The sequence below is a fragment of the Cicer arietinum genome, chromosome 3 (assembly GCF_000331145.2).
Source record: "Cicer arietinum cultivar CDC Frontier isolate Library 1 chromosome 3, Cicar.CDCFrontier_v2.0, whole genome shotgun sequence".
Lineage (NCBI taxonomy): Eukaryota > Viridiplantae > Streptophyta > Magnoliopsida > Fabales > Fabaceae > Cicer > Cicer arietinum.
In genome coordinates this window covers 61309306-61320542 of record NC_021162.2, presented here as the reverse complement: position 1 = coordinate 61320542, position 11237 = coordinate 61309306, and the positions used below count along the sequence as shown (strand labels likewise).

Genomic DNA, 11237 nt, shown 5'->3' with positions numbered 1-11237 from the left:
TCCAAACTCTCAAACATAGCATGTGTGTGTATATATAATTTGAAAGGGTTTGTTGTCAATGGGGAAAGCAGGACCATGTAGAAACTAATAATTAACCCTTGAATGGACTAATATGAGCCAGCAAGTTACTATACTATACACAAGAGATTCAATAGATATATCTAAGGTAAAAGCAGTTCCTGCAAGATGCAGATATACCCAAACAAAAATTTTAATCACTGTAATATAACCCAATTGGAGGTAGCTCTAAAATACAAAGGAGGACCTAACTCTATATATTATTAACAGTTTATGCTGAACTCTATAATGATAAAGGGCCACTAAAATTCTTTCCTGAAACTAACAGCAATGTTTCCATCATATACCATCCTTTGTATCACTTGAAAAATCTACATATGGCTTGGTCTCCTCTTCCCAGAATCTGTCCTAAGGCGCTTCACAGGGTTCGCCCATCCAATTAACCCACCAGACCCATTTGATTTCTGTGCATGGCCAGCCTTAGGGGTTGAACTTGACCCTGGAGTTGGACTTCTCATAGCAGGAATCATGCTAGGTGGTGAAACAGGACCAGCTGATCCGGCCCGACATTTCACGGATGATTTTTCCCTTTCGTTTCTTTTCTTCTTGCATACAACTAGTTCACCTGGGTGAGCAAGCAGTGAAGGGCTATCCTGCCGAAGTTGCTCCCTGGCACTGCCGCTACCACTTCCAGTTCTTGATACCTTTTGTGGCAATTGGACTTTGATCCTGCCACTTTCTCCATTGGAAGTGGATCCACGTTGCATCAACTTTTGTGCAGGGCATGGATCAGTCTCCATATCATTCTTCCCTCTCTTCCTCTTACTTGGACCAACAGTCGCTTGCCTTGGGGATGCTACGGTGCTGGCAGAAATTTGATTAGAGAAAGAAAGTGCACTTCTTGCTTCTCCGAAGTCAATATCAGAAAATGCAATTTTCAAGGTGTCAAAGAAGAGATCATGAACCTTTCTTGCTTCAGATTTTACCTGTGGATAATAATAGAGATCATATATAAACAAGCCTTGTCTCATCAATCAATTTATCAACATCCAACCGCCATCTCAATCATGCAAAAATCTATGAAAATAGAACTATTAAAATAATCTTGCAAAAATTATGAACTTTTTAAATACAACTTGTCATATAGCTGAAATTAGGTACAAAAAATGCTAAGCCATCTTTGGACACCAATTAATTTTCATCTCCAAAAGATAACATAAATACAATTGGTTAGTATAAGTTTCTACAAAAGCCATTTAGAACAATGATAAGAAATCTCACCTCATATGAATACCCATAGAAATGCATTGCACCCTTCAACATGAACTGCACATCAAACACAAGCTCCATTACTCCGCTGTACTCCAATCTATCAATCCGCTGGTCAATCTTTCTTAAATCCAAGAGACTGTTCCCAGAACCACCAGTGTTCTCATTCCTCTTCCATAAATCTGTCAGCAAAGGTACAATTTGATGGCCTTCCTTGTCTATTCTCCTTTGGATCTTGCTAATTACATTTTTGCACTGTGACAGCACAAGTTGTATGAATTTGTGAGTAAGCAGAAAGATAAAACAATGACAGGAAACATACCCAAATAGATTATTCAACATAAAGAAGGTGAGATAACCATTTGCATAGCCAATAGAAAGTTTCGGTGAAAAACATAACAAAGTAATATTTTCGAGGTTATATCTGGTAAAGAAACCTGTGATCAGATACCAAAAACCTTATTTGTAATATTATTAATATTTTATTTATAATTTTGTGAAAGTGATTAGTAAGGGTTTCTGTTAGATGCAGAAAAGTAGACATAACATTGATTACTTTATGACACATACCCCTCTCTGGATGATATCAGTCATTTTAGTGCAATGGGCTGAAGATCCACTTGAATTGATAGGCTTCCGGGCCCAACTTTCTCTTGAGCGTTCACCACCATCTTCTGAAGCAGCGGATGTGCAATTCAAATGACTGGACTTAGGTGAGCCATGTAATTTGGATGCATTGGCTACTTTCCTTGAAGGTAAATTTCGCTTATATTTTAACAATGATTTATTCTTATCATGCTTGCTGGCACTTGAATCTCCAAGTGGTTTTGATTCTGGGTCAATCCTAGTTTGCGATTGCCATTTATAGTCTGCTAAAAGAGATGGTTCTCCACGTTGAAGAGATGCCATTTCACTACCAAACTTATCCTCAGGCCTTTCCATGATTTGACGAGGCCGGCCACGAAGACTACGTTTACGTCTAATCTTGGGTTGCTGCAAAACTTGTTCTTCCTCACCTTCATCACGATCATGAATCCAACTGCCTGACTGTTGATGATTCATGTGAGATTCACCAGATACTGCAATTTCCCCTTCCTCTAATTCATCTCCCTGGTAAAATTTATCAGAATATATTAATCAGAGTGTAATAGAACAAAAATACTACCTGGCAAAAGAATAAAATATTTAATATACAAAATAAAGCCACGTACCATCCTTTTCGAGACTGAATTTGGCCTGGCATCCAGAGCAGACAAGGAACCAAATTTCTGAGAGGAAACTGATGGTGACACTGTTTGTGTCAATCTTTGTCCATCTGCGGACGATGGTGAGGTACCAGCTTCATCCATCACATGATTATTTCTAGCACCTTCTGAAGACCTAGGAAATTCATATTCGGTATCAAGAGGAGTAACATCTTCCAACTTATCTTGTTCGGTGGGTTGAGCTGCATCAGCCCCACTATACCCATCATCTTCAAACTCTCCAATCTCCCCTTCATCATGTGCTGAATATTCATTCTTTTCTTCAGAACTTGCTTCTAAGGATTCTTCAATTTCGTCTTCCAACTCTTTATAACTAGGTTGCTTACTTCCCTTTGGCCGTCCTCTTCTCCTTTCAGAACCCACTTCACTGGATTCCACAACAATACTATCACTCGATAAAGTGTTCTTTGATTTCCTTTTTGATGAAGCAGCAATAGCACCATTCACTTCTCTTGTATTGGCTCGAAGCCATGTAGGAACCTGATCATACTGGGTCATCTCCTCAAGCCAATCCAATTCTTCATCCATTTGATCAAACAATTCAACTTCCTCTTTGTTCCTAGCAATCATGCGATTTACCTCCTGCAATGAAGGAACGTCGTGGACAGTTTCTTGACACCTTTCTTCATCGTGCAATAATGTCTCCAAAGTCAAACGTCTCTCTTCATGTGTTGTCCTTTGATCAAAACGTCCGGCATTAATAACCTCATCAGCCATATCTATCTTATATTGTTGAATATTGCTCCTTATGAGGCTCTCAATGGATCCTACATAACGATCCTTACCTGCAAGTTCGTCCTCCATATCAATAGTGCCTCCACTTCTCAGTTCATCCTCCTTCTGATGACTAGAGATTTTGTCAACAACAGCTTCCATGTAGATAACTTTGACTTCTCTTTTTTGTCCAATGCGATGAGCTCTGGCCACAGCCTGCTCCTCATTTTTAGGGTTTGGGTCAGGATCATAGATGACAACTGTGTCAGCAGACTGAAGATTAAGGCCTCTCCCAGCAGCCCGAATACTAAGCAAGAAGATGAAACAGTCTGAATTAGTGCTATTGAAGTCCACTATAGCTGATTCACGGTCATCCAAAGTTGTTGTCCCGTCAATTCTTCTGTACACAAGTCTTCGCCATTGCAGGTACTCTTCCAATATGTCTAGCAGCCTTGTCATGGTACTAAACAGCAGAACTCGATGACCGGTTCGTTGAAGTTTTATGAGGATCCTATCCAGCATCCACAATTTTCCACAAGATTTTACCATAAATTCTTTAGACAAGTCACTAAATTGTGGGTAATTAAGCAATGGATGATTGCAAGTTTTACGTAGCTCCATGCATCTGTTATTTAAAGTTTTATACTGCTTTGCCTGGTAGAGTGGACTTTTCTGCATCCGAAGTTGCTCGTCCTCAGGATTAAGACGAAGGGTTCCGGTTGATTTGATCCAGTCATAAATGGCACTCTGGAAAGCAGACATCCTACATCGTAAAACTATGGATACCTGCAGTGCTGCACCTGTATCAGTATTTTGCCACAAAGTAGAGTTAAAGGTTAAGAGTTGTAGTCAAACCTTTGGTGGTAGTGAGCCTTCAACATCTTCAACACGACGCCTGAGCATGAAAGGCTCAAGAATCTGATGAAGTCGATGGATAATGATAACTTTCTTCTCTGTCTCAAGCCAATCATCCTCTGCATTTTGGGTGGGATCTTCCTTTTGAAATGGTTTCGAGAACCAATCATGAAAGGCTTTCTTATTGTCAAAAACCTCAGGAAGAAGTAAATTTAAAAGTGACCAAAGTTCCTTCAAATCATTCTGCAGGGAAAATTAAACCATTAAAATTTCATCAACAATATATGCACAGAGAATCTCTGATCTATCGACCGGCAAAATTACATATACATGAAATTAACATATAGAACAAGAGTTAATATTTTAAACATTAACTTACATACTTTATAAAGAAAGACTCATTAAAATTATGAAGTTTTAGTCAGAGAACTTAGACTACATTACAGTGACCACTACACAGCCACAACTGCCATAATATGACATACATACTTGACCCCAAAGTTATGGTGACAACAAGGGACCTATTTTGAGATTATTCATAATTAAATTAACATCCACGCTTCAATGAAATGCCTTAAAACTATTTGGCTACATGAACCATAAGAATTTCTATTTGGCTAAAAGCCTCAAACCACATCTTAGCATCAGCAATCAGGAAGGCGTGGTAAGACTAGGACTTAGCTTGCCAAAAGCTGAGTCTAGTCTAAAACCAGCTGCACAACATAACAGAAAACTGGAAAATTCAACATATAGTTCGTTTGATTCGAGTGGGGTTTAAAACATTCTATGAGTTTATAAGAAACCACAGCAATAATGCATATCATATCAAATCAGAACAGACCTGTAAAGGTGTTCCAGTCAGAAGCAGGCGTCGGTGACATCGATATCTATCAAGATCACGAGCTAAAACTGACTCTCTATCCTTCATTCTCTGAGCTTCATCAATTATTATATATCTCCAATCAATTTTTGAAAGCTTTGCTCGGTCATACATGATGAACTCATAAGTAGTCACAAGGACATTAAATTTCATAGCCATCACCTCCTGCAAACAAAACCCTTAGCGTTGATTGAATTACTAACAGTATACATCAACAGACAGTCGAACACTTACTTGAGAAAATAATTTTGATCGATGATCCTTCGATCCGACATAAAAAATGCATGACACAGATGGTAACCAAGTATGCAATTCACTCTGCAGGGTCAATGCAATTTTTGGGTTAAAGCCTAAAGGTTAAGGCATGCGTAATCACAAAGAAAGGGAATATTATTGAAATGAAAGAGTTGAAGCTCACCTTCCAGTTAACCAAAACAGCATTTGGAACTATTATAAGATGTGGGCCATAGTTTCCTTTAAATTCCATTAAGTAGGCAATTAACGCCATAACCTGGACAAGGAATAATATTTTAGTTGACAGGAGGTGCGCGCAACTATCATAGTAGTTATTTATACAGTTTAAATAAAATTTAAAAACAGAAGAGTAATCTTCTTATACCTCTCATGTATGACATAATGAATTTAAATATTAACACTCAGTTGGAAAAACACACAATAGAGGTCACTCCCATTTTAAGAGACGGGGACACAGCAACACATAATACTAACCTGGACAGTTTTGCCAAGACCCATCTCATCAGCCAAAATTCCATTTAATTTGTTGTTATACAAAGAAAGCATCCATTGCAATCCAACCTTATAAAATAACACCACATCCTTAAAAACTTACTCGAAGACGATAAGAAGAAAATATAAACAATTTCATTAACTGTAGAAACCTACAAGCTGATAGTCTCTCAGTGTTCCAGCCCGCAACATTGATGGTTGCCTTACAACTTTTTCATTCACAGCATGAGCAAGGTTGTAATACCTGGTATGTAGCCAACGATGGTAACCAGCAGGCATAGGACACATGTTATATGACCATTAAAATGTTCAAAATATGTAATTTAGATAAACAATAGGACAGCATTAAAAAATTATGAAAAAGTATTGTACATTTCAAGCCAAAAGCCGGTACAACATTACACCTGACCTCAAGCATTCTTGTGCCAAAAGCCCAAAACTAGAGATGCACAAAAAAAAAAAAACTCACTTGCTGACAGATGAGCCTTCTTTTGGAGCATTCATCTCAGTAAACTGATTTCTAATCGTCACTTCCTCTCCAGCACAAGCTGCTGCTATTCTGACTTCTTCTTCAGAAAGACCCTTTAATCATAAAATATATAATGGATCAATAATAAATACATGATTTCAAAAAGAAGTTATAAATGTTGCATTATTGAACATATAAAACCGAAATCTCAAAAATGGATTGTATGGAAAACAAAATCAAAAGGCGCACAAATGTCCAAGTTTTCTCCCAGGCCATTTGAGTTTTCCTTTTCTTTTTTAATTTTCAGGAGAAGGGAGAATAATGAACCATGCCTGCAATCGTGCAGCAGCTGCTGCAGCTTTTGCTGCCTCCTCCACTTCCTGGTGATTTTTGGCAAAAGTTATCTTACTTCCCAATTTTTGGAGATACTCTTCAGTCTGGGTTAAGAAAGTTGAAAGTACAGCGTATCTCTCTGCAGCTTCAGCTGGAAGGCTAGTCTGTTGCTCCAGCAACATTTCCCTATATCTGTCAACATCATTGTTTTTTAAGGCTTCCATCCTCTTGTTCCTGTCATCATCCTTACGTTTTGAGAACTCTCTCAACATCCTCTCATGATACTTGGCCACCCCTCTGTTGCGAGAAGTACGAGCGTCCCGAATGGCCCAGTGAGCTTCAAGAAGCTTCTTGCGCCATTGGAATATAGATTTTAGTTGCTTCTCCCTAAAAGCTCTCTGAGATGCCTGCACTTGTCTAGCGAGTTCGACACGCTGACGTTCACAAAGCCTAACAAACTTGCGATATGGCCTATCTGGCATTGCCATTATCTCTTGTTGCTGTTGATCAATCTCATCCCTCAAACGTGACTGAAGATCTAAAAGGCGAAGCTTTTTTTCTTCAATTTGCAACCTCAACACAAGATCTGGCCTAATTCTTTTCCTCTCTAAGTTTACCGCAAGTAATCCTTCAATCTTCTTTAAACTCTCTGTCCTTCTCTTGTTAAGGACTTCCATGCCTTCCTCATGAAGAAGCTCTTTTACATCATATGCAAGTGACAAATTATTGTTGTTGTTTACCATCATTGATGACCCGAAGGAATCATGTTTCCTAGTGAAGAAAGGAAAATCAAACAGGGGCCCATAATATTTTTTGGTGGGTCCCATATCCTTTGGCTGGGCAACAGTGCTTGATTCTGCAGGTTTATTAATTTGTGCGGTGTCAGTTAAAGAAGCCTGGGAAGCAACAGCCTTTCCCTTATCTAATGCCAGCTCATTTCTAACAGGAGCTCTGTTAATCTCATGTTCACTTTCCTGTTCTGACTTAGCAGAACATCCAACGGATTGCTGCTCTTCCCTTCCAGCAGAGCCCTTTGTCACAGTAGGCATAGCTTGCATACGAACTGTTGCTCCAGTGGATTTCTGATCTCTTACAAAAGTTTCCTGCTTTGAAGAATTTCCATCAATAGATGTGATAGATTGTTGCGAATCCTTGGCATTGGATTCATTCTGCCTTGGTGTTTCTGCCACAGTATTTCCAGCAGATTTTTCTTGACCCTGTCCTCCTGCAGAGTGAATTGGCTGCTGCACTTGCAAATCAAGAGGTGGTGGAGTAATGGCCTGAAGAAGTTCTTGGGGAAGTGTACCTTCTCCTTTCTATCAACCAACAGAAATAGAATATTAGTGAGTGCAATCTCCATCAGATATTATACAGTAAATCTTCACTATGCCTATATTGACAGAAAAAGCAGGCAAGCAGAAGCAAACAACCATGGACGGTGAGAAATAAAGGGATAGGATCACAAGTGAAATGGACACCAAGAGAAAAAATCAATCAAGGCAGAGATCAAACCTTCAACCGCCTAAATGCTAGTATCTGTGCTTTAAGAACATGAAGCTGATGTTTGGTAAAACCATTTATATGTTGAGGCATCTGAGATGGTACCCCTTGAGGTTTGGTGTAATTTCCAGAGCCCCCTTCCTTTGTCAACCCTCCAGCCTGGGAAGCATGTTGGTTTAATTGCCTAATGTATTGCAATTTTGCAGGTTCTGGACCGGATCCAGATGATGAAGCTTTTGCATTCAAAGAACTATCTGCACCTAAGTTCATGTTTGCAGAAGATTGCTGTGGATGCATAGAAGGCATTCCATTTCCAACTACAATGGATTGCTTCGAAGATCCTTGAGCATCTCTACCATGAAGACTGAATTGCTGAACTGCCACGTCATTGGAGTGACCAGCCACACCAGCATTGACGGGTAGGCCCAAATGGCTGGGTGGAGCTACCTGCCTGGATTTCGCAGAACCTACCTGTGCAGACACATCACTGGATGAATTAGCATGAGCAGAGCCCTCACTTGCAACTGCCGGAGAAGTAACCTGCTGGTTTGAAACGGAGACAGAGGATGACTGAGCACCAATGTTAGTATTGTTTTCCTTTGGTTGCTGAACCATTCTTGATTGCATCAAGGGAAGGAGCTGAGCCACCAAGTTAGCATTTGCAGGGTTTGATAGATCAATATTCCGTTCATGTGCCCATGCCTGCATAGCTCGGAGTTGAGCAGACGCTGCAATCTGGTTGTTCATAGCACTTGGGATGCTCTGCTGAGTTGCTAGTGCTTGCACAGGCCTTGTAATATTCCCGGGCAAAAAGTGTCCAACAGCTGGTCCCTGCATTGAAGTCTTTCCTTCATTCTTCTTATCAGGAGCTAGCTGCTGTCTTTGCTCTATCCGCTTTTCCCCGTGAGAAAAATGTTCAGATGAACTCCTAGAAGATGATCCTTGGCCATGATTCACTGCCTGCATAGACATAAGGTCCTGCAATTTAAAATTTCCCATTCGCATTTCTTGATCCTTAACAGATGTGGGGCCTCCCATTTCCATTTTAGGTTGCTGCTGTGACTGAATTGCCAAAGCAGACTTTTGTTGAGAACTCTGGAGAGCATATTGATAGTATGCTTGTTGGACAGGATTTAGCATTTGCTGCTCAATGCCTTGACCCTGGTTGGGTCCATGCTGAGCTAAGTCAAAAAAATTTCGAGACTGCTGAGGCAGTTGCATGCCATTAGGAGATGAGTAATTGTTGTTCCCAAGTACACCTTGAAGCCCTGCTTGATATGCCAGCACTGCTTCACTCCCTTCAGGTTTTCTAAGCAATTGCTGCTGAAATGACTGCAAACAGTTGGAAAAATTTCATAACTCACAGCACAAATGATATGATTCAAGGTTACACATCAAAGTGATATTAAAGTTATATACATAGGAAAAAAGGAAACTGTGTCCTCTTATACAACCATGAAAGCGGATTCCTTAACTACCACATAACATAAAGAAATCAATCATATACTAATGATCACACCATAATGAGAAAGTTGACTTGACATAATGATGGTTTTTCCATTAAGATTGCATTTGATAGAAAATTGTGAGTCAAACAAGAAACAGACGATCTCAATTATTGACATCAAACATCTTTACTAATAATAACAGAAGCAGCAGGAACAGTTATGACAAATTAACAATTTGCAGAAGATGACGAAAAACCACTTTTTAGCAAGCTGTAAGTTTATCTTGTTTGGTTACAATCCACAACTAATCAATGTTTTCAAACCGATTTACTCCAGAGATAAAGAAAAGTAAAAGGGGGGATCCAACATCCAAAACTAATCACTGTATTAAAATTTAAACAATAGCACTTGCACAGAGAGAGAAAGAGAGAGAAAAGGAGTTCATTAAACACAAAGACAAACCCAAGTTTTATTATCCTAATCTTACATGACTTCTATAAGGAAATTCCCTAAAAAACTGCAGAAAATAAAATAAAATAAAATAAAATAAGCAGAATACTCATACTTGCCTATAATTGAACACCAGATATGAACAGAAATTAAAGCCAAAGACTAATTAATTACTAAAAAATTCAAAGTCAACTGAAAAGTACATTGCATATTGTTGAGTGTGATTAAAAGGAAGCTAGACTGGAACTGAAAACATTAGCAGCAAAAAATTCCAACCAATCATTTTCATGATTCCATCAATTTCCATATATTCAATAATGATTCAATCAGTTTCCAACCAATTAGCTGAAGACATTCTTTTATATCCCATCATCACAAAGTGTATTAAATGCAAAACATTCTCATTTCCAAAGCCAATCATTTGTTAAAAAATTTGACACAACTGAATTACTAATCAGACAGAAAAACTTGTCATCAAAGTAACACACATTGTACCAAATTGTATCACAAAAATACAGCTATAAAACAAACTTCAAAATCCACACCTGCCTAGAAGAACCTATCATCTGCTGTTGCTGCTGCAATGAGTCCAATCCCATGTGAGAAGCCGCCGAAGACGAAGAAGACGGCGAAGCAGCCGCTGACGACGTCGACGCTGCCCGCCCTGCCGGATTCCGGCCGGGTCCGCCGGCGCCGCCAGAATGCATGCAGTCACACAAAATTCACCACCTACATAATAACACCAGACGTGCCAAAATCACCAAAATTGAGATCACTCACACTGATAATTTAAAGGGAAAGAATCAAACTTCGAATAAAACAAAAATACCCAGAAATGTAATAACCTTAGAATCCCTCTTAATTTCACGAAAAACACATTATTTTTCCCTCCGATCGCAACGTTCAAAAAAACATAACAACCCCCTTTTTCTCTCTCTAGCTGCTGATACTGACACCAACTTTTTCTCTCTCTAGAATCCGCGACTTTCGAGGCAATTGAGGATGGATCTTTCACCGTAGAAAACCGAAGTTGACGGAATCGGTGATTCCACTATTTGGAAAACACAAAATTTCGCAATTTCACAGTCAAACCCTAAGCGGAAATTGTAATTTTTTTTTTCTCTTTTTTTTTCAACATTTGGTTTTCATTACCATTTTGTTAAAGACAAAAAAAGGTGTTTTTATATTTTTCTATTATTTTTCTTTTTTCCCTTCTCCTCAGGTTTGGGTGAAGAATTAGAAAAGCATTGTTCTCTTACTTGGTTTTCACTGATCTATGTCGTTTATGT

The 11237-nt window shown here is 39.0% G+C and overlaps 1 protein-coding gene across 1 annotated transcript; it reads right to left on the bottom strand.

Moving 5' to 3' along the window:
• Window positions 1-78: 78 nt before the first annotated feature.
• Window positions 79-11237, bottom strand: LOC101512915 (ATP-dependent helicase BRM-like). Its single transcript, XM_004492706.4, has 15 exons — window positions 10794-11237; window positions 10494-10677; window positions 8063-9382; window positions 6550-7866; window positions 6218-6330; window positions 5905-5992; window positions 5731-5817; window positions 5420-5512; window positions 5236-5319; window positions 4963-5166; window positions 4122-4364; window positions 2499-4052; window positions 1858-2397; window positions 1300-1542; window positions 79-1004 (listed from the first exon to the last, which is right to left on the bottom strand). The coding sequence occupies exons 2-15, from the start codon at window positions 10653-10655 to the stop codon at window positions 390-392; spliced, it is 6663 nt and encodes a 2220-aa protein (XP_004492763.1). The 5' UTR covers window positions 10656-10677; window positions 10794-11237; the 3' UTR covers window positions 79-389.

Coding starts and splice junctions, on each gene's coding strand:
- LOC101512915 (XM_004492706.4), bottom strand. CDS start 10,655: ATGCATTCTGGCGGCGCCGGCGGACCCGGCCGGAATCCGGCAGGGCGG. Junction 5,993..6,217: donor GAAGGCTCATCTGTCAGCAA/GTGAGTTTTTTT, acceptor GCTACATACCAG/GTATTACAACCTTGCTCATG. Junction 5,513..5,730: donor GTCTTGGCAAAACTGTCCAG/GTTAGTATTATG, acceptor TTCCTTGTCCAG/GTTATGGCGTTAATTGCCTA.